General features: G+C 37.1%; 1 protein-coding gene across 6 annotated transcripts in view; it reads left to right on the top strand.

Moving 5' to 3' along the window:
* sgcz (sarcoglycan zeta) overlaps nt 1–23,811 on the top strand; it is a 167,639-nt gene that overhangs the window by 120,899 nt on the left and 22,929 nt on the right. For all 6 annotated transcript variants that reach the window (XM_088374284.1, XM_088374283.1, XM_088374285.1 and 3 more), the window contains one exon: nt 14,096–14,183. In XM_088374284.1, coding sequence (XP_088230410.1) covers nt 14,096–14,183 — 88 coding nt within the window. The remainder of the gene's footprint in view (nt 1–14,095; nt 14,184–23,811) is intronic.

Below are 23,811 nucleotides of genomic sequence, written 5' to 3'. Positions count from 1 at the left end.
AATCAGCGGACTGTTGGGAGGGCATTTAAAGGCACTGGCGAAGCTTTGGAAGTCCTGAAGCAAGGATGATGTGGACAGAGGATAAAGCTGTTCCGTTGCCAAAATTTCTGCCAGCTCTGAGAAACTCATCTCGAACCAGCGCTTGGAGCCTCTCACAAAAGGCATGTGCTCTGTGACAATAAGGGTTCGGGAGGAGGGAAATAGCTGGCAGGATAATTAAAGCTACAGTCCTTGACCACTTTCAAGGTACGAAGAGGTGAGATTGCTAAACTGGGAGATTCAGTCAGATAATAACACCAATTTTAAATTTGTAGGCATTCTCTATCTAGATTTGAGTCATGTACTAGCTCTATTACCTTGTCTTTGCCCTCATTAGATCTTACAGATAAGTTTGAAAAGACATCCCTCAACCAATACAAAGATCTTGGTGGAGAGACAAATGTAGACATTTGATCAAATAGAATTGAGTGATTGAAAACTGATTGCTGGAAGGTACTAAGAAATTGTTCTCAGTACAAAATCAAAAAATGATCACTTAAAGCACAGGTGTCAAACCCGGGGGCCAGATACAACCCACCACATAATTTTATGTGGCCCACGAAGACAAATTGTGCATCAAATTCATGTCAGTACTAGAATTGCAAATTGTCTTTTAAACATTTTTTTTTAATATTTGACCAGTTTTTACTAGTCAGATTTGAAAACGAGTTATTTGCCAGTTTGTTTTGTAGCTTGTACTGTATATATTATGAGGTGCTCATACATTTATTTGGGTTGACAGTCATAATGGCCCTCCGAAAGAAACTATGACTACAAAAAAAAAATGAAAAAAATGAGTTTGACACCCCTGACTTAAAGGTTGAATAAGACTTAAGTGCTCTAGCACGAAGCGCCATAAGACGTGAGCAGACGAAATCCTTGACTCTCCCAACACTTGACGTGGACGTGTACAGTGGTCCTGTAGTAATTGCTCTACACAAACCCATCCTCACTATACATTCACTAAGACAGACTCATGTCGCCAGGTCTGTAATTGTCCCCAAAGGGACCACATAACAACCTTAACTGACACAAGACACAACTTAAATGCTTTTCTTTGTTTGTTGCTTTTTATGAGACTTTTCTTCTATCAATGATCTACGACTATTTTTTCGCCTCCACAAACTCCGCCTGTTTTATGTCTTTTGGTTTGAGTTTCAGGGTCCTTTCTCATCCATGTAGTCATACAGCCTCCCGAGAGACTGTCCTATTTACGTGGAGTCGACTGCCTGGATAAGGGCTTTGCTTTCTTGGGGGAAATCGCTGTCAGACAGATCCGATAGGATAGATGTTAGTATGCTATGGAAGGAGGTAATTTATAAAAGTGTGTGTCTCTCTAGGGGTGTAACACAATATGATAAACATACAAAAGATAGGTAAGATTGGAAAATGTTTCAAACTGTAATTAAAAGAACCTCAGCCCATGCAGTGTCCTGGAACAGATTGCTGTTGGATGATAGTGGCAAGATAACTTCATTTCTCCTTGTCAAGAATGGATTTATTATTCACTCTTTTTCCACTCTATACTTTTCAGTGTTCTTCCCTAGGGACATGAACTTGCTGAAACTTCTCCAACTCCGCCGCTCTAATTGAATACTGGAGGTTTCTAATAGAAAAAAATTAGGTGGCTCCCAGCTTGCCAGTCTCTATTGATTTTGACTTTGAAATATTGTCAACAATTTTAGGTAGATGTGAGCAGACAGATGCAGGCCTCAGTTTAGAAGGAAATTTTGGAGCTGTTAAAGTTGTTGCACTGTGACCGTGTGGCTGTTATTGTGAGTTTGTTTGGCTTTAATTGTCCATTATCCGCGCTAACTTTCTCTCAGAAGAATTGCAGCCGGCAGACTGTATTTGTTTTAAAGTTATTTTAGGTGTCTTTTTTGAAACAGGAGAGGTACAATAATTTCAAAGACCACAACTGAAGCAACTCTGACTTTCCCATCATATGGTGCGTGTAATTTGTTTTGGCAAATGATACTTTTTTTGTTGCACTTTTTTTAAAACCTATTTCCTCCCTGTGTAGTGTGCATTGCCAATAAGCGTTATCTCGGAAGATTATTTCTAAATTATTGATACAATTTGTCCCGTGGAAAGTCTCATGCTTCCTTTATTTACTTGCCTGTCTGTCAGTCACACACACACACAAACAGGACAGACAGATATGTATTCTAAGCTCGTTTCAAATCATGATAAAATATACCAAACAATGGTCCGATGAAACCAAGGTAGAACTTTGTGGCAAAAATTCCAACACCACCCTTGTTGTGCGGTGGTTGATTTTTTTACTTGTTCTACAGCAAGCTGCAAGTGCAAGTTGCATTGAACCCATCAATTGGTACAAGACACAAACAACGGAAACAACAATAGAGGAGATCAAGGGCTTCCCGTATTTACTTTTCAGCATGTAGAAGTTGGCGTAGAGGAGAGTGGCAGCAGTTTCAAAATGGATTGTTGCTGTGAAGTGAAAACTGTTGAGTGTACCACCACAGCTTAGGTGCAGAAACATGGTAAACTAAAATTATCACGTGTGATTTTTGTCATATCTAACAGTGATTCCTTAAATGTTTACAATGAATGCCATTTGACCATTAGAACTACCTTAATGTCCAATTAGGTGGCTCTCATATCATACCTCTGCCACTCACAAAACCTGGGAGCACTAAATGATTGCAATTCAGGACTCTCAGATATAATATTGACTCTCATTCAAATCCAACATTTATTTAATAATTTGGCATGGCAGCAGCATCTCTGTATTTAAATTCAGTCTCTGAGGGAAGCCTAAATTCTGTTAACCTTTTAATTGGATCCCATGAAATTATTCAATATGTCAAGTCTTTCCTCCATCTGTTCAACAGCTATACAATTTAATTAGATGAAACACTGTGTTAACCTTGCACTCTTCACACGACGTTTTCTTTCTGCAACCTTAACACAGAAATTACCGTTTTTTCCGGAGTATAAGCCACTACTTTATATATGAACAAAACGAGATTTTCCCCCAATTTTATCTGGTGCGGTTTATAATCAGGTGCATCTTATAGTCCGGAAAATACGGTACTACAATACACTGTGAGAATAAGTGACATGTTGTCAGACGTCAAGAGAGCTGCTCCACGCAGATATCCGTGGATAGGTTGACAAATGTCCCAGGGTTTCCACATCCCCCAAAACATTAAGAATTTATCATACAAGACGGTGACTCTTCCACTCTTGATAAATTAAATATAAAGTTTAAAAAATTTGATTCCGACTCCAGGTTTGATTAAATAGGCTTTGTATAAAATATATTAAATATAGCTTTAAATAAATGAATACATAAATAAAATGGCCTTCATTATCTTTTAACAAGATTTTTTGGAATGTCACCAGAATGGACGCAATATTAGCCTTTCAGAGAGGAGAAAAAGAGATCAGGTGAAGAAGGATATTTATGGTGTGCTCCTGCCCGGCACAGTCTCAGAGGTCACTCACATCCCTCAATCGCCATAAAAAATATATATATACTGTAATCTTAAATCTTGTCTGGAGAAAATGCTCTGACCTTGTTAATTCCAAGAATTGTGATTATTATGTGGTTGTCCGTGAAATAAGTGGCTTTCCAGAAATCTTCCACATTGAAGATTCTGGGAAATAAGCTTGTGGAAAGGCTAAAGGATATTTATCATAAAAAGGGATACAAATTATATAAATGACAATGAATTGACAAAATATAAAAATTGTACTTGTCTTTTCTCCTTTTTCCAGTTCTATTGTACCTGAAGTACAGATGTCTGGGCTCATAAGTCTTGTGTCACAATTACATGAGACATTGGAAATTAGAGTTACCAGGCATGTGTTTGGAACGTATATGCTGAAGCTATAACAAACTAATTTACAGAACATGTGAGATAAAACATGAACAATCCCACAAGCATAACAAAACTGCAAATATTTTTCTCCATTTCTATTTACGCTTTACTTGGCATGGTGATAGATGGAGGAGCGATTCAAAGTCTACTTTCACCAGTTGATAATCACAGCATGCTAAGTTGGAAAGCACCGCAAACAAGAAACTGTAGTATCCATTGGTGAATAACATACCATAGACACATGGAAAGAATGGTTCAGATCTCAAATTTGATTCTCTACTTTAGTTTTCAAACTCCACATCTCCTCCGGGCCCCTATGTTGATGACGCTCTTCACTCCGCAGCCTCACCTCCTCCAGTCATCCATCCAGCCGTACCATCGCAGACAGTCCAAGAGCACAAACATTTTAGTTGAACCACATGGGTCTCTTACAAAAACGCTGTGCATTTAGGCGCAAAAAACAAGATCCCTGTGGTCATAATGCGGTAACGGCCGAATAGTGCCGACATTTCCCTCAATGGAAATGGTAATAATGCAAGCATGCGCTTCCGAAATGGTACAACCATCAAGCACCGTTATTCTCCTTTAATAAATGTCATGGCCAAGTATGCTAAAAACACGCAATAATGGGTCCACATGACATACAGTAAAAATTAAATGACAAAGAAGGTGGGAAATACAAATTAAAGTGAAAACAAAACTAAAACCACTCAAAGGTACCATCTTTGATGAATTGTGAAGGGGACGGGGCCATATTACTACCCAGAAAGAGGCATTACAAGAGTAGTTATTTACTAATTTCTCAAAACAAATTGATATAATTAAAAATGCAAGCTAATAAAATGTTTCTGATCAAAGAATAGGCAAAAAGAGATAATATAGTAAGTGAAAAAATGGGCCACCATCGCTGGTCCATTCCATTAATATATATTTATCTGTGCAGTCTTCTGTGGGATATGTATTTTTCAAGGTTACATTCATTTCATCAACTTGTATTTAGCTAATTGTTGTGTTTAATTATGTAAAAAAAAAAAATGTTCACTGAGGCTTGAGAAAAGTTGATTGAAAAGAATGGCTCACTCCAAGGATGCTGTCTGTCCTCAGTTTAAAAGGTTGTACTCTGTCCTCTGTTGACTTCTGTGCAGTTTCTGATACCCTTAATTTCTTGTATTGCAAACTCTTTTGAGTATTAAACTCCTTACCAAACTATAATGGGTTTGTGGCCTGCTGTTCTAATGCGAAAAAATGCAGTAATGTACAGTAGCTGTAATATTACTAAAATAATATTCAACACTAGACAGATCCACCATAAAATATTTTTTAGTCGTTATCTCTTTATGTCCTTCCCTTATGTTGATGCAGATTTTATTCATTTCTTTATGTTTATATTATTTTCACAGCATCCCTCATTATCCATTGTGATTTGTTAGCTACTGTAGCCTAATACTTTTATACTTTGACCGAATGTTCAATCTGTATACTTAGCTAAATCCTATATTTTTGTATAAACCAGATGTTATTTTTCATTTCTAGCGTGTTCATACGGGCTAAAGCATTGAAATTTGCTCATGTCTATTTTCATGTAAATGGAGGCCATCACAGATCCACTTTTGTTGTTGTCTCTTACTTGTAAACCACCCTCCAACAATTACGGTGGTAACGACTGTGATTTCATCTGCAGGGATGCCAATGTCAAGAAATCTAACTGAGCACATGAATCAGCCTAAGAATATTGAAGATGTGGGGATGTAAAATGCCCAGGCCGATGTTTATTGACAACCTGAGATGGGAGATTAAATACAAATGAAGCAACTGCTGCACCAAATGTTGCTGGAATACAATTTTAATAACAAAAGTTTAAAAAAAAAAAAAAAAAACGCCTCATTGATTAGTTTTGTGCATTGTAATACTAGTTGAACCAACTGGTGTACCTACTAAATGTGACTTGTTTTAGAAATAACTAGTTAAAGATTCTGATGAAAAGAATGTGAGATTAAAAGAAATCCCATGAACTGCACATTGCTGTAGAGCAGGTTCTCAAACTGGTTCTCATTTGATGTGAGCTGTTTCCACAAAGATACATACAACATATACGTAGTTCAATTATTAATTTAACCACATGATTGTGACTTGCAAGCAAATAAAATAACATGATTGCCTTTATTGTAAATTATCTGCTCCCAGCATATTTTTCATGATCCAATGTAGCTGGCTTTATGTGCCTATTATGTTTACTGGTCGAATACAAACTAAATGGAGGAATCGCCTAACGTAGAAATACTGTTGAATGACAGTATGAATAGCACATGGAGATAAGCATTATAAAATGAGTTTCTATTGGTTGTTGGATAGATATTCATTACCGGACCAGCAGCAGGATACAAATTTAGGTCAAAAGGTCATTTTTTTCCCCCGCATCGATAATAACTTATTTACATGATGGTACATTGATGGGACAGGCAGTCCAGTCCTTGTTGCCACTGAGTTATTTCATTCATGACTTCTATAGCAAGTGCACAATTGTGCATATTACTGATACTCTATTCAGCTTAGGTGCAGGTATATGAAATATATACAGTGTAAATAAAAACAAATGGACTTTGGGTGGCTATTCATTTCTATCCATTCTGGCTTAGATCTCTGAAGCAAAGAAATCACAGTCATGCCAATGGAATAACAATATTGAAGATGTATTGCAATGAGATATCAACCAATCAATGAGCAGTAGTATGTGTGTGTGTGTCATCACCCGTACCCAAGCATCACCTTCAAATTAACACCGAGTACTCTCTTCCCCCCGGTACTGTTTGAAGAAATACATGGTGTACTGAAATAGTAATGCTAGTTGGTTGATCTGTGATGTTTTGAGGGAAGAGGTGACCCTGATGGAATGTTCTGAGATTTCTGAAATTAATACCATAATTGCCCACAGCACTTCTTACATATTTTTGATCCTCTTTTGTATTCACTGTGTGAACAGGACTCTACATGCACCTAACCTTTTGCTGACCTCGTCCCATAGGTTTCTCACTCAGTTTTTTTAGACTTCAGCAATTAATATACGTATAAAGTTAAAACAAAGAATCTGAAAAATTGCAACTCGTCTCCAACAATTTCACATTTTTTCATAGTTATTATAAGGTGGTATTATGGCCTGGATTGCCTGATATAAAAAGGTAATGTGAGATCTAACACAATGACACAAAGAAAGTCATAATGCTTCCAGTAGAGCAAGCGCTTTGAGCTTTGACAGCTTAAATGTAAGCTCAAATTTTCTCCATGAGCATTGATTTTTAAGTATAGATACAGATCATTTAACACACGTCTGCTGTCATAACACAGCCTAAGAGTTGATTTTGTCAGTGATTCATCAAATGGCTGTCAGCCCTATTTTATATCACTGTCTTTGCTACTACTATTGCCGAGGTTTAACTTTTCACATGGAAACATCTTAAAGGAATAGCGACTGTCATAAAGATGTACACTCCACATCAAATATATATGAATATTTATTCTGCAGACCAAAAGCATTTGGTTTGACTCCCTCGCTCGCCCATAGATTTATTTTATTTCATCCTCCGAATTTGTCTTTGTATTTCAATTCATATTCCGTGAGATGCTCTGTGGTGATGCTTCTTTTTCCATAGATTTTTTTTTTTTCCCCATTTCTGAGACAAACACCCTGTTGTTTATTTCCTGTTTCTCCCTGCGTTGTGGTCTTGTTGGTCTTTTATCCTTATGCATCTTCATCTGTAGTTCAAGTTGTTTCTTAAAAGCAAATGGTCCCTGCTTCTCATTGCCTCTTCCTCCCTAGACTTTCCGTTTACTGCAATCTACAATAAAGTCTCAATGAACCTCATCCTTCTTATGAGAACAGATGAACTCTTAACCACTGTCGTCAATTTAAACTTTTCCAAATTAGGACCTTAATTATCAAATAAATCCAGAGAATGCACCTTTTAAATGGTCTTTAAAATGTCACATTATTGTTCAAGTGAGACAAACCTGCTGACATTGAATAAAAATCTGATTGCACATGTATGATGATAAGCAACGTTAAAATTGTTTTCAAAACTTTGTACAGTGTAAAATATTTTTATTTGAGAGAGAGATTGAGAAATTAGTTTGACAGGGCATCTGAACTTCAGAATTGTAAATACTTTTTCCTATTGGGTATTAAGCATGTGGGAATGTTTCTCTCTACTTCTGCAGTTATATGGCCATTGGGTACCAAAATAAGACATTAGTGCTACCCGACAACAAGCCCATTACTTATTTAATAGTGCTTGCAAATTTAGCAGAATAAATAAAAGAGGAATAGAGGGACACCGCAGGCTGTTTAATCACTCACCGTTTGATTGGTATTCTGTTTTTTAAGTCTGACTATAGCGAGAACTATGTAGCTACAAGTCCAAACAGATCAATTTAAGCCAGCCTCCCCGCCTGTCTCGATTCACCCAACTCATTTATTACTTGTTGTTACATTATTTAGAACACAAGCAGATGTGATTGGAGCGGGAGAGATGGGCTTTGAAAAACATTGGGTACAACGATTCTTTTAAAGATAAATTATGCAATTAAAGGCATCACTGCAGTTTGTGGTAGAATCAGAACTTAGACTGGCATTAATTGCAATATTTGTCAAGCGAGAAGCACAGTGGACAAGGAGCATGAATTGCAGTTCCTCTGTGGAGGGTTTTTTTTTTTTTCATGCTTTTGGAAATAATGGTAACGTAATTCAAGTACCATAAAATGTGTAACTTGATTATTATTATAATTATTATTATTATAATAATTATATTATAATTATTATTATTTAATTAGTTTTAGACTACTTTAATACCAAATATGCCTTAAAAAGGGAGCCAGAAGAATAGCCTAAGAGTTCAAGAGGATGCAGATATTGATCTGCAGTCAAACTTAAGCTTTATTTCCATGACATCCTATTGTAATATGTGGCGACAGCTTTTGGGAACTGAGACAATGAAGCCTTCCAAAAAAACACTTAATACCTTGCTTCCATATCCAACCTCTTATCTTCGCGAACTAAAGTATAGAGTAGACTGGACATAGATATTATAACACAGAGATGTCCTTGTCTGTCATTACCCCAAGATGGGACATTGAAGAAAAACAGTCTCAGTCTCCCAATAATCACAGCAATCATTCACCATAATGGCAAAATGAGTCAAGGCTTGACTACAAATAAGCATGTGGATAAACATGTAGCTTACACACAACACAACCAAGTACGTCTGCTTAGAACCAGGAAGCACTCTAGCAGTGAGTGTGACGGACAGGCTGAATGCTGTTATTAGGCCCATCTGTACTCGTGCCCTGAGGCTATGATGATGAACCAACACTCCACATCTCACTGTTCATGCGCTAATTACACTAAGTGCCTGAGGCCCCTAGCCTTGTGCCTGCAACTATAATCAATGTCAAATCAAATTATTAACTGAGCTGATGTTATGGTAGCTCACAAGTGCTTGTAACATTTTTATGTTAATACTGCTTTTCTTCTTTTGTGTAAACAACAAGGAAGGATAATGAGGGAGAGGTGAGTGAAAAGAATACAATCAAAAGTGAAGTGAGCATGGAAAAAAATATCTTTTTATTGTAATTCATTCTCTCCCATTTCCACATTTGGCAATGCATTTATAAACACGTGAAAGAATGGGTTATAATGTGTAAGTGTGAGAATGCCACCTTGGAAGCGAGTCTGTGAAATTGCTTCTTCCTGACATTTTCCACAATGCTGCATTCAAGAATGACGGTGGAAGAACATATCCAATTCGGAATATACAGTGCGAGTTCTGAGCTCAAAAGAGCAACAAAATGGACAACCGACGAGAAGCCACAATGTGTGGTGATTATGCAAAGAGGCCTGATAATAAATCATTCATAGCAGTAAATTATTCCCAGGCAAAATATTTTTGTTAAATGATATTGTATTCACCAATTATTGTATATTTGTGACGTAATCACTAGCAGCCTCTGTTCACTATCCGAACATTTTTCATATATTATATATTTTTATATATTTTCAACTGTACTCCACAAAAAAAGGAAGCTCTGATAATGATTCTGATCATTTGAGTTAGGTGTATTGGAGCAAAACCTCTAAACATGCAAAATGCATGAATAACAGCACCATTTAGCAGATTGAATAAAATACATTTAAATAATGTTAAATTATGCAAGTTATGAATGGGAATCTTGCAAAAACACAATCATGCATGTAAGTGCAATGTAGATTGGTATTGTGATGTTATCGTTTCTTCACAGTTATTCATGACGACTGTATAATGGGGTAGTATGACTTGTAACAATTCATAAAATGAGGAAAACTTGCAGTAGGCTAAATACAGTAATGACACACATCTAAACAATATGCGAGTGCAGGCAAGCGGGGGTCAGGAAAGGGGTTGGTCAATTTTATAATGGAATGCTTCCAAGTTTGTAGGAACAGTTTAGCGGTGGCCTTTTATGTTCCAGCAAGACAGCATGTGCCCCAGTGCACAAAGCAAGAGCCATAAAAGCATGCTTGGATGACTTTCATTTGGAAGAACTTGACTGAACAACCTCATCAAACACCTTTGGGATGAACCAGAGTACAGATTGTGATCCAGGTTCTCTCTAAGGACCAACAATATCAATGACCTCTGACCTCACAAATGTGCTATGAAATTCCCACGGACACACATGCCAACAACATTTGGTAGAAAGTCTTCCCAGAAGAGTGGAAGCAATTATGGCTGCAAAGAGGTGGACCAATTCCGCAATAATGACTTTGGAAACGCCGTTAACTTCAGGTGTTTAACATGTTAGTTTTATATTCCACTCCATATGTGTTAGTTAGAGCATGTCAGGTAATGTGTTTATGTTTATATTATAATACTTGCTTCTGCCATATTTTACCGCATGTCTCAAAATCAAATGTTTCAATGACATCTTTTTGGTTAGCCCATTGTTATATGTAAACCGAGCTCCAGTTGTATAAATAAAGTTGTATTTTATTGGACTGTACATCTGGTGAGTACTTTTGCTTTATAGTACCGACATTAAAAAAAAATTCAAATGAAACATTAAATTCTTAAAAAATGAAAACACTGCATATATATTACTATTGATAACACTGGAAGTGAAATGTTGGATGGAGATGTGATGGAATTACAAGATTCAGTTATACAGATTTAAGGATTTTCAATGTATTTTCAAATTTTTTGGCAAAAAAAGCAATGGGAGAGTTTGTGCAAGTGCGTACATGCATGTGTTTGGTTGTAGCTGCTGTAGGATATTTCTGTCTAGAATCATAATATAAAACTTAACCTCTTATCACTACATGTTTTATGAAGAAATGCTGCAGGCTAAGTCTGGTAGTATACACTTGTGTTTTTTAATCAGTGCTCTTTTACTCGAAAGGATTGTTTGTGAACGTGGCATTGGATTGTGTCGAGGTTTATCTGAGGTAGACTCATCTATATTCATTGTGAAGCTGAGCTAAAAGTGCCCCAGATCTGTTGACAGTCAGATTAGAAGAGACTTTGTGATTCCTTACATTGCTTCTACTGTCAATGACAAGAAAATGTGGGATTTATTTGTTTTATAGATTTTTTTTTTTCCTCGTTTCAAAGGTTGGTATGGTCTTACATTTGTGTTCACGATAATAACAGTGTGAAAAGAACTGATTAAAGCAAAAAGATAGGATTGGACAATTCCTCTGCATTCCTTCAAGACGTGTATGTAAAGCCACCCTGAGTTCCAAAAAGGATGAAATGTGCTGAAGAGGTGACAATTTGTCAAAAACATCAGCCTGAAGAGAAATGGGGCTACATTTTATGGACTGATGAAAGCATGATTGTTCTTTTCGGGTCTCAGGCCACGCTTTTTCACCAAACCCCCCCACCCCCCTCTAAATGTAAGATAGCGACGCATGGTGGCACAAACATGATACAAGTGACGCTTCCCATATTATGGTGTCAGGCCTTTTTGTTACATTGCAGGAACCATGGATCAGAAAGTCATGTTGACTTATGTCAAAGAGAAAACGCCCTTGGAATGGATGCTCCAACAAGGATTCCAAATAAATGAATAAATAAATAAAAAGCAAGCAGATCAGCTTCATTAAGATTAAGATGGAATGCCTAGACCTTAATCCAATGTTATACTTACTTACTTGGGGTTACATAAAAAAATTACTGTTCCTGGGGCAAAACTAAGAAAAGAGGAGGAAATGAGGAACTTGCACTCAACTCAACTGTATATCTAGAGCACTTTAAAGCAAAGCGCTGTATGTATATCGAAATTAAGTCAACAACAAATACAGGTAAAACGATAGAGAACAAAGACAGTTAAAAAAAAAAAAAAAAAAAAAAGTCTCATGCTGAGAGAACTCTAAAATGTATACATGGAGCCAATGAAAGGGACATCAGAGTAGTCGTTCTGTACCCCCTCTTACGAGTGCTAAGAGGTGTGCTGCAGCACTTTGGACCAACTGAAGATACTTGATGAAGGTCTGATTGACTCCAAACTAACACTAACCTTAACCCAGTGGAAGTAAACATAACAAGCACAGGCCATGGCCATTGAGTCCCTGATTTGTAGTGATGATATATTGGTATACATGTTCCTGTAATGATAAGGGCTATAAAAATCATATCTGATGCCTGACATTTTAAAGGCATTAATTGCAGCTACCTCATTTTCCAATACAGTAGATTTAATTATGGTGACTATATCCTCGTATTCGTCACGTTGTTCGGTGTCAACCAGGTGTTGCACAAATAGCAATTAGCGTCTGCTTAATATTCATTATTTACAACTACAATTTCCATTCATTTGCATATGGTTGCTTAATGAAATAAGACTTTCCATATACAGTCATGGATTTAGATGACTGAGCAATGCACTTAGTGAATGGCATCAGGGCCGCTCATATGCACTGCCTGTTGAGCTGGAATGATGTGGAGAACATTACATCTGTCAAGCTGCACAAAGCAGCCATACGCTTTAAACAGAGTGGAAAGATAATATAGTAAAGCTTATCCCAAGCCTTCCTGAAAATAATTAATCCAGTGAGCATGTTTTTTTGGGAGCATATAAGTGCTATGTGCATCAAACCATTTTATTGTCTGCCTGAGTGGCTGTTGTGTGCGCATTTGTGTGTGTTTGCAATGATCTGTTTGACCATGTACATGACCTTAATTAAAACCTCTCTAATTAGTGCGTGTGTGCGTGCGTGTGTGCGTGTGAGTCAAATGTGGCATCCTTTCTTTGCATGCTTGTGTGTCTTTGCTTCATGTGGTGTCAGGAGCACAATCAGCCTCATTCATTTAGGTGTAAGTATGTGCCGTAATTGTGTTTCAAGAGCAATCTGAGTATCATAAGAAAAAGAAGTTAAATACAGAGAGAAAGATGATGTACAGAGATGATCACATTTAATTCACCACCCAATGTAAAAATGCTTTGAATAAACATCTGCATTCACCAAAATCATTTTACGTGATGTTTAATTAACTGGTATGTAGAAAATAACAAAGTATATTCAATTGATTAATAGGTAGCTAATAATGAGCTATTTTAGACTAGTTTTTGGTTACAAAAACATAATTTCAGTTTGAAACTCCTCAGTCATCTTTATGATGCTGGATGGTGTGTTCTGACATGTAGTCGAATTGCTGGTACCCAGTATTTTATTTCTTAAACCTGAAGGGATCATTTATGGAAGATACATTTGTCTATATCACTAAGCCAAAACTTGCAATTTAAACCATGCAACAAAGGATTAATTTGGGGAAACCCTCACAGAAATTCAGCCACCAGTGAGCCATTCAACTAATGGGGCCAAACAAAAACACCATTTCAAGGCATAAAAAGAAAACAAATGAAAGCAATGGGACAGAAAATCATGTAACTTTAGGGAGCAAATGGAAGAAATGTGAGAGAGTGATGAAGACTGTGAATTTGAGTGTCTCAATCCAGCCGGGGGATCGAAAAAAAGGTCACATGGGTCACCGCTTCCACCTGGGCCTCACAGTACAAACAAAAGCGGAACTTGTCACTTATGCTCTTGATGGAAGCATAACAAATGGTGGAGCTGATACATTTGGTCATCTGTGTTGTGGTATGTGTATCTAGGTCGATAATTAACATTAGTGGAGCAATTATTTTAATGACACCCCTCTGTGTTTTTTTTTTTGCAGGACAGTCCATTGATCATGCAGTCGGACAGAAATGTGACTATCAATGCTAGGACTGATGACGGACAATTGACTGGTCAACTCACAGTGGGTAAGGCGCCCAAACACACACACACATACACACAAACCCATATACACGCGCGCACACACACACACACACTATGTGAAGAGTGAACAAAAACACATAAAAGAAAATAGATCATTTCTCAAAGGACATTAAGTTATATTGCTTTGTTTTTGCTTGACTTCCTAAATGCATTTACCCCCCTCTGTTTACTAAACTAAATACTATCTGTTTCCATTAGGCTTTCTCACTGAGCCTTGAAAGCAATTTTTTTTCTTTGACCGAATCATTTTTATCAGCTCTAATTGGATTAGTGAAAGCCTATTGTTCTTCAGAAGATATAATTCTGAGCTTGTGTGGCGTGTATGACGTCTTCCTATAGAATTTAATAACTCGGGCAAGCATGCAAAGACTTTGAACAAATCTGTTATGAAAGTTGTATGCTGTAATGTGTTGAATGACAAATGTGTCTGCCCAATGTATGACTCATTTTCATTCATCCAGCTGTAGGGAGAGATCAGTGTGATATGTTCAAATGTCTCACTTCTCGATGGGAATTTGCTAGCTCATGTCTGCACATTTGTCTGGTTGATAGATTGGTGAGAAGTAAATTAAAGTAACCAGTAGTATTAGAGTTTAATGACTTAGAAAGGTTAGCCTCCTAATGTCGTGCGAACAAGGTACACAGAGATGAGCTAATTATGAGACTGCAACAACAGTAGAGTTATGATTGATGTGCCGCCATTTGTTTTGTTTATGACTATTAAGCCGTGTGTGCGTGTGCGTGTGTGAGAGTGCGTGTTTGTGTGAGTGAAAATAAGCAATGAGAAAATAACTATTCAGTTCATCGATCATTTGGCGCATAAATATTTGAATCTCAGTATTTGTTTTATGGAGGTTTGAAGACAAGGCTAACTTTTATAATGTATAGATTAGTTTTAACAAATAAATTTAAATATTTGAATCACAGTATTTGTTTTATTGAGGCTTAAAAAAAAGGCTAACTTTTATAATGTAGATCAGTTTTAACATCATGGGACATTAAATAGATATAGTGTATAGTGTGTTATTATTAGAACATCTTATAGTACTCCCTATGTCGAAGTGTCGTTGAATTCTTAGCACATTTAGCTGCTGACTAGCGCCTGTGGATTTTGCCTCCCACACCTTCCCTGCTGCGCTTATCGTTCAGTTTCAGTTTCCCAGTAAGAACAAGTTACAAGTCAGAGCAATATGAGGTCTGTCTCATACGCACGAAAAAAAAACATTAAAGAAAGTCTTAAGGGTTAGAATGAGCTGTCAGTGTGTTAGTAGCCTCAGAGTTCTTGCTTTTGTACTCTTGACACTTGAATTTGTACCTTGGGGGCCAACCCTTGAGTATCTCCAAAGATGACTATTTACTATTTTTTTATGTCACACCAGCAAGTTGTAACAAGCCAGAGGTGGGAGTAAGTCACATTTGTACAGTGATATCTTTCAGTTTCAAGTCTTAACCTTTAAGTTTCAAGCAAGTCCTTCTTAGATTTTACTCTCTGTTCAACGTTGAGCTGAAAGCACAATCACATACCATTTCTTAGTACCAACAGTTCCATCTAGAGGACTAAAAAAAAAAAAAGCAACTGATTCATCAAGCAAATTTGAAGCTTCACTAAAAAGAATTTCTTCACAATGCTAGTTAAGATACAGACCAACCATTTTTTTTTTTGTATTGCTTTAAAAAGGCACTGAGTTTATTCTGATTGAGACTGAAATGATGAAACAATTACAGAAGTATCAAATCCAGACACAGAAAGTAAAAGTCCTGGAACAGTTTGACTAAGTCTACAGGTGCTTGTTCTCAACGGGCTGGAGCTCCGGGACACAAACTGTGGCTGGGTTTTTTTACTTTCTGGACCTGGATTTGACACCTTTGAAAAATTGAGACATTTAAAATAAATTTGCAAGTACTCAACAGTCAGGAATAATCTATAGATCTTGTGCCAATAATATTGGCAAAGATGAAAAGTGATGTCACTTTTATCTATCTATCTATCTATCTATCTATCTATCTATCTATCTATCTATCTATCTATCTATCTATCTATCTATCTATCTATCTATCTATCTATCTATCTATCTATCTATCTATCTCTCTACCTATCTATCTATCTATCTATCTATCTATCTATCTATCTATCTATCTATCTATCTATCTATCCGTCCGTCCGTCCGTCCGTCCGTCCATCTGTCATCTGTCCATCGAACAATTTTTATTGTTGTTTTGAAGATTAATGCCATTCCTATCACATGTGGTATTTTGGTGATGAGCTTTGCAAAACCAAATCACATCATATTTAAAGACCAATTCAGGTGGGGTTTTTTTTCGTTTCCCTTATCTCGTGCAATGCTACTGGGGTGTATTTATAAGTCATCTCTTTTCATAAGCTGACCAGGCACTCCCACGTCCACACATGTACAGCCTTGCCTTCTCTTAGACTTTGAAGGTAGGAAATCCCTGACAGCTCCCTTCCTACTGTTAAAGCTCCCCAAAGCAGCTTTCCTCACCAAGAAACCCACTTTAATGCTGATGTATGTGAGTGTGTCTGCATGCCTATCTTGGAGTAGGCAGAATCAGTCTGTAAAATTGGTTGGCGCGACAGTCTGCAGTCAATTTAGTCAGGTCGCCAGAGGATGACATGAACTGTGTTGCATGACCTACCTTCCACACACACACACGCGCACATGCACACTTTGAACAAAGCCAAGCACAGTCTCGGAATTTCTCCTGAATACCAATGATTGGATACATATTAAAATGCATCGCACATGCCTCGTGACAACTGTCTTCACACAGATACTCTGAGTTCAGACGCAAAAATACACACGCGCACATGATTACTTTAAAGGTCTAAGTGGCTCCTTGATAAGACAGAATGAATTCTTCGGAGGATTATCTGAAAACCCCTTGGTCTTGGCCTGCCACTGCTTCTCGCTTCCTTTGTGCTGACTCGCCAACACGTTTATGTTTCTGTCCCTCACACACAGAAAAACAAAAACATATTGAGAATGCTTCCTCTTAGGAATTACCCAGCCAAAAACAGCATTTTTCCCTCTTCACAAAAACGCTTACCACATTTGAAGTAGAAATGTTTCACCTTGGTAAAACCCCGATCTGTATTCCATCACAAGAACAACTACTGTTTGTACGAAATTGTATTTCACTGGAAAGGAAAGATAAAATAAATGTGAAGTCCATCACTATATGGATGGATGAAGTCAAACACAAATGGAAAATGATGAACTGTACCATAACAGTAGTAAATCTTCAAAATAAAAAAATACCTGTGAATTGCCTTTTTTAAATCAAACTTTTTTTATTTACTCTTACTAATTCTATATAAAATAACAATTAAAAAATGACTGACAAAGTGGGCAAACTGTTTTAAACACATAGATTACATTAGACATTCCTTTATTTGTCCCACACAGGGAAATTCCTGAGGAATTTGTGATATTTAGTTATTTTCCTAAACCTTAAAACATCACCAGATCTACAGCGATCAAACCAAAGTTTAGAGATACCACACTATGCCAGCAAACCGATTAATGTGCATACAGTATGTTCTGTCAACACAGCTGAAGCTGTCCTGTTATGAATTTGATGTGTTTTCCTTGTGATGAAAGAAACAGTTTACTTTGTAAGTGCCTTAACTTAAGTTAAACACACTTAACAAGTGAGCTCCCTTGAGCATGCATCTGCTGCAGAAGAGATTCCGAGTACGCTTGTTGGCCTTGGGCACTTTATCTCATTTTTTATTGCACTCACTCACTTCCTTTCATCCCCCTTTCTCTTCTTACCCTCCGTCCTCTCTGTCAGCTCATTTATGTGAGTGAGAACCTTTCATTTTTGTGTTCTTAATAGGCAACCATAAAGATGATGTGTGGATTTTGAGTTTTTGAAGCCCTACCCTTTCACCCACCTAGGTAGTGATGTTACGGCATGAGCAGTTGAATCCTGGCCATCAAAAAGGAATAGACAAATGTATTCCTGGTCAGATCCGATTGAGCTGAGTACAGTTGAAGACTATAAAACACTGACATGAACTATCGTGGACCACTAATCACATAAGCATTACAAGTTCCGCTTATTCTGTGACCCTTCCCCATGATGTCTCAATTTCAAACAGCTTTGCAGTTGTAGTCCATTGTCTTTAAGTTTCTATTAATATCACTGATGAACTTGCTCACCATCTCTGTTCTAGGTCATCCCAAACATTTTGATAGGCTCTAGGTTTGGATTCTCAAGTTCTTGGAAAAAAGTCTTATTATGATAAAATTCCTGGGGACACGGATTGATTAGTCTCTTGCTTATTAATATTCTTAGCATGTGGAAAGTTGTTCACCCGTTAAGTGAAACAGCAGTAGTGCAGCATTAATAGTTTTTTTATTTGACCGGAGCGGTTATTCCTCAGGTTTATTCTGCTTTTTGTGCGCTGTTATCTTGGCAAGATTGTTAATCATAACAGCAAAATGTATGCGAGTGTCTAAGTGTTATGCCATGCCGGTCTTATTGAATTTTCATTTCCTTAAGTGCATGTACCGCTAATGAATGCCCACGTTCTTGAAGTAGGAGAAATACTGGAAGGGCTTAAACATGTAGAGTGGTTAATTTTTCTTTGACTCGACAGGCCACATGAGTTAGGACAAGGCCGTGCATCTCCATGTTTCATCCACAAATAATGCAATATTACTTTGCATCTGAAAAAAAATGTAAGTTGTAAGCGGTAATGTGGGAGCACTATTGACGTGCCCTGGAGCAAAGCCCCTCAACTCATTAGGGTCCAACACTTTGGGATTTGCTTCGTTTAAATTGACTTTATGCAATGACTCCTATAGTGCATGTATACACAGTGTGTGAATTAGATTTAATACAATTCATCAAAACGAGTTACATAAAATGCTCTTCGTCATGAAGACTAATAGACTTGTTTAAGCAAACAGACTTAAGGCACCTTGGTGAGCACACCATGCATACTTCATTACTGTCCACTCAAGAGAGTGGACTGTGGAACGTCAATATCTGAGAAAGTAAAGGGAAGTGGAGAGTTGTTTTTTTTTTTTTTTTTGCTCCAAACAAATGACCCATCAACTGAATGCAAACTTGCCAGTGCCCACTTACAGCAGGATCAAAACTTCTCATATGGTTGACATGTGACTTGATAGTTGTTTTTTTTAATTTGCAGATTCTTTTTTTTTTTTCTTCCAGGGAATATTTTTCTGGTCAGGGGAACTTGGTATTTTTATGGCAAGGGGATGATGGAGGGGATGAGTGGGCACCTCTGTGATCAAGGTGGCTTTCCTGATAACAGGGCGCTCGTACAGATGGGACAGTGTCGATTGTGGTGAACCAATTATTTTGCCGGCTTGCGCTGTGATGTGTGATAGTTTTGTTTTCCGTTTGGTAGTGAGGAAATTCTACCAGAATGTCATATTGGCAATGATGACTTGTTGACCATCATTAAATTATTTTTATTGATTCTAACATTTATCTATTCGAGATATATATATACATAAACAAGTACACCGTGTTGATATGTTGCTTATTTATTACAGTATGTGACATGAATAAATAGTGGTGAATCATTAAAACTTCATTTTAAAATCTTAATATGGCCTATTACATTTGACAATGACATTCTAGAGACTTTTATTGCACAGAAACTATGAGCCAGTGTAATTAAATTATTCAAGCATTAAATACTGTTCAACATAAAACATATATACATATATGAAGTAAAATTGATAAGGCGTGCAGGGCTACTTTGAATACATTGCTGTCAAAGACTACAAAAGAAACATTAGTGATCCTCTTATTTTAGCTATTCAAAGAAACCTCTTCAGTGTTCAATCCACCTTGATGTACATTCAAAACAAATGAGAGCTCCTTAATATACAATCAAGAGACCTGAGATCCATCCACCGTTTTCAAAATAATTCATTTACATGAAACATGGGAGAAACAAACACGTGTAACTCATCGTCAGGAGAGGTAGAACACGTCTGGCCACCCGTGGTCTGTGTTGTCCACTACGAAAAACAAAGTAACAAATGTCCCCACTGCCATGTCCATGAACGAACTTGATTACATCTGAGCGCCATGAAGAAGCAACCAAAGGCTGTTTCTTTGTTTGACACTTAGCACGACTGCAAGAAGCTACACATGATTTTCCAGCAGTTTTGTGAACCAGTGCTCATTTTCTCATCTCACATTATCATTCATAACAATGTGTGTGCTCCACCAGACGTCAGCTTGCTATTACCAGGGTGGAAATTCACCATGTTGTGTTTGTATGAGAGTTTGCAACAAAGGCTATTCATTGCCATCTACTGCCTTGTTCTTTTCTGAGTCCGTTCTGCTGACTGCAAAAACTGCAATCGACCTTGGCGGAGGTCTATACTGTGATTCAAGGTGCATATATCATTCTGTACTTGCAAAAGTTTTTTTTTATTTCAAATTTTGTGTATGAAAAAGAAGTATAATTATGATAATCAGCGCAGGTTTTTGATTTCCATCTTTCCATCTAAGTGCTCCCTCCCTTGATTGTCATTTGTACCATTCATGCAAGGTTTTTAATCACATATGGATCTCATCTCTTCATGCAACGCATTAATTTCCCATCGACTTTGTTACTGCCTTCTAAACTCCATTTTATCGCTATCATCATCTTTAACTTCTTACACTAATTACATTCTCTTTTATCAGGGTGGAATTACTCAGATCATTTCTCCGATGCTGTTGCTTGGAAATTCGGATTATAAAATTGCTGAAATTAAGGGACTGAAAGGCAAAAGGTTAATGGGCGCTATGTGGTAAAAGTATGTTGATGGTCCCAAGGCAAAAGCTTTAATGTGCCGTTGTAGTTAAGATTTGCAGATTTGCAAGTGCAAAATAAAGAATTCGGCGAACCTAATGAATGCAATTGTGTTTTTGAAACATGAGCTTGCCGTCGCAGTTAAGCAGCTGAATGTCGGCGAAAATTGGTTTCTGATTAGTGTGCGGAGAGTGAACACTTGCAAAGCCTTGCATAAAATTCAATTGTTCCATTACACACATTCTAATTATGAATCTACATCTTTGCAAATCCCCCTCTGAGAAACAAATGGTGTACATAACAATCATGTTTCACAGCGATCTCATTTTCAGCAAGAGTGAGGTCTTTCTGCCTTTAATTGGTGGCAGAAAAAAAGATAATGCTGAAATTAGTATGATACTGTGTCACTGTCTCATCTAATCAATAGATCAAACAGCCCAACTTGCCCATTTTATAAAGCCAGCCCTTGATCAAGTCAATAATTTTAATGAGCCATTTAATAATACATAGCTTGGAGCATTAATGAACTGAAATACATTTTAAGAGGCTGCCAAGGGCTCAATAAAGACGTGGATGTACTGCCGTTGTTGATCCTATAGCTTTAATTCTGTTTATATTATGCAGAGGTCAATTGACTCCCCTACTTTGCTGTACGTCATACTATATTTTCATCAGTTGTCCATAAGTGTGGGAAAGGATGTAGCTGCTGGAGCTACATGGAGACATCCTTCAGCTTGATAGTGAGTTGCAGACCTGACATTGCAACCTTGTTTGGACGATCGACTGTATAACGCTCGAGGCGTGACCTTGCTTATCCTCACATCGGTTGTTATATACTGTGCAGTAAGCTTGTTTTTATTTTCAGTCTGACATGTCCTTCAACAGAAACTATCAAATAATTATTATTTTGAATAATTAAAGACAAATGGTTATGGTGTTTACCTAATCATTCCTTTCTATTTGTTTGTAGATAATATTGAATTATTTTCATAGAATGTCCTTTCTGCAAAAAAAAACCTACCAAATTATTAATATTATTATTTTTAGAGGAACAACATGCCCACTCTCTCCACATACACCAGTGATGAAAGGCCACTGACTTATACCACCAGACCTGCCTACGGAAATATACCGTATTTTATAGTTATGTGAAAAAGTCGAGAGCCACCTCATCATTTTAAAGATGCAATCTTTAGCTCGGTATTAAGGCTTCCCTTTGTTCAATATCAATCAAGCTAAAGGACAAAGGGGAAAGGGAGACATCTTTTTTTTCTTCTTCATTTTTTTCTTTTTTATGAGCTTGGAATGTGTCTGAAAATGAATATTTTATTGTCTGCCATAAAGTTACAGCATAGTGTACTGACACTTTTTTTCAAGATTCAACTTTACACTTAATCCGCATGACAGTCAAAGGAGGTTGTTGGAAAACGGTGTTCAATTTCTCTTTGTTTCTATCAGACATGATCCAAATTTACTACCAATGATCAGACCTCTTTAGTGGCCACATTCAGAGTATTTAACTTATTATTTCACTCAGATTCTTAGTTCCCTCTTTTCTTTTGTGTGTGCATTGTCTGTTTGATGGTAAATAAAATAGTTTAGATTCACATATCTTATGCTGTTATGAACCTTGGAATAATATTACACAGAGCAAACTGCAAAAAAATAAAAATGTGAAAGTGCAAACGACCTCCACGGAGGAAATATGTCAGATATTAAAATGATTTATCAGAATTAATGAAGTACATGTAAGCTGTCATTATCTATTATTGCAAGACCTCAGTAAGTCGTGTGCAAATACCAAATTAATCCTGCTGTTTATTGCAATTCCCCTTCATTACACTTGTGCTGGCTCTGTTGAAAAACTGCCCACATGTGGTAGGTAGTTTGAATAAATTTGTAGGTTATGCAATATTTTTGCTGTACAAACCTCCTGCAAAACAAAGCAACCTCTTGACAGATGACACTTAATTAGTTTACAACTGAACTTACTGTATGTCACATCCAGAACACACCAGACTGCACAGCACCCTAAATTTCCATATATTTTTTTATATTCTTTTCAGACAAAAGACGCTCATTGGTATTGACTGTTTTTGCAAATACAGAAATTAAAGATTCTAAAACAAGACACCAAAAAAACCAGCATGATTAGTGCAGTAAAACTACAACTCGTTGTTGGCTGTTGGTTTAACAACACAAATAAGAATAGCAAAAGAAAGCCAAATTTTATGTGTCGTATACGTATTCAGTACATTGATTATGCTGTGAGCACTAGGTTGTTAAAAAAACAAATCATATTGTATCATTGCATTGCAGACTTAAATTCAGATTGACAAATGAAGCCAGTAACAGCACTTATTTGTCTTCCCCTTTCATGTTTTTTTTTTATTTTATTGAACATTATGAGCATTTTAAATAACACCCCCCCACCACCACCACCACCACCACCACACACATACACACACTCTGCAATTGGTCAAAATCTAAATGTTTCTTTCCTAAGGCTTGTTGAAGAAACACTCAGAAAGATTAAAGGTCTGGCCCTGCTTTTTTGACAAGTAAAAAAGGTTCCATTAAAGCGGTGGTGCTGGTGGTGACCCTATGGTTTCATGTTGTTGCCTCATAGATGTGGCAAAATAATGCAATTGGTTTTGCCTTTCATCACTCCAATTTCAGACATCCACTCAGTGGCTGGCCTCACTTATCTTGAATAGTTAGGAGTTGTGTTTGCTCACACCACTAGAGAAAGTTTTCTTTAGTTGTTGACACTGTTATTTTGGGGTCATTGATTGCATAGTAGC

This window comes from Syngnathus floridae, chromosome 4 (genome assembly GCF_059516105.1).
Source record: "Syngnathus floridae isolate MCC-2025c chromosome 4, RoL_Sflo_1.0, whole genome shotgun sequence".
Classification (NCBI taxonomy): Eukaryota; Metazoa; Chordata; class Actinopteri; order Syngnathiformes; family Syngnathidae; genus Syngnathus; species Syngnathus floridae.
The sequence above is the reverse complement of the archived record's forward strand: the minus strand, read 5'-3'. Positions and strand labels throughout refer to the sequence as shown.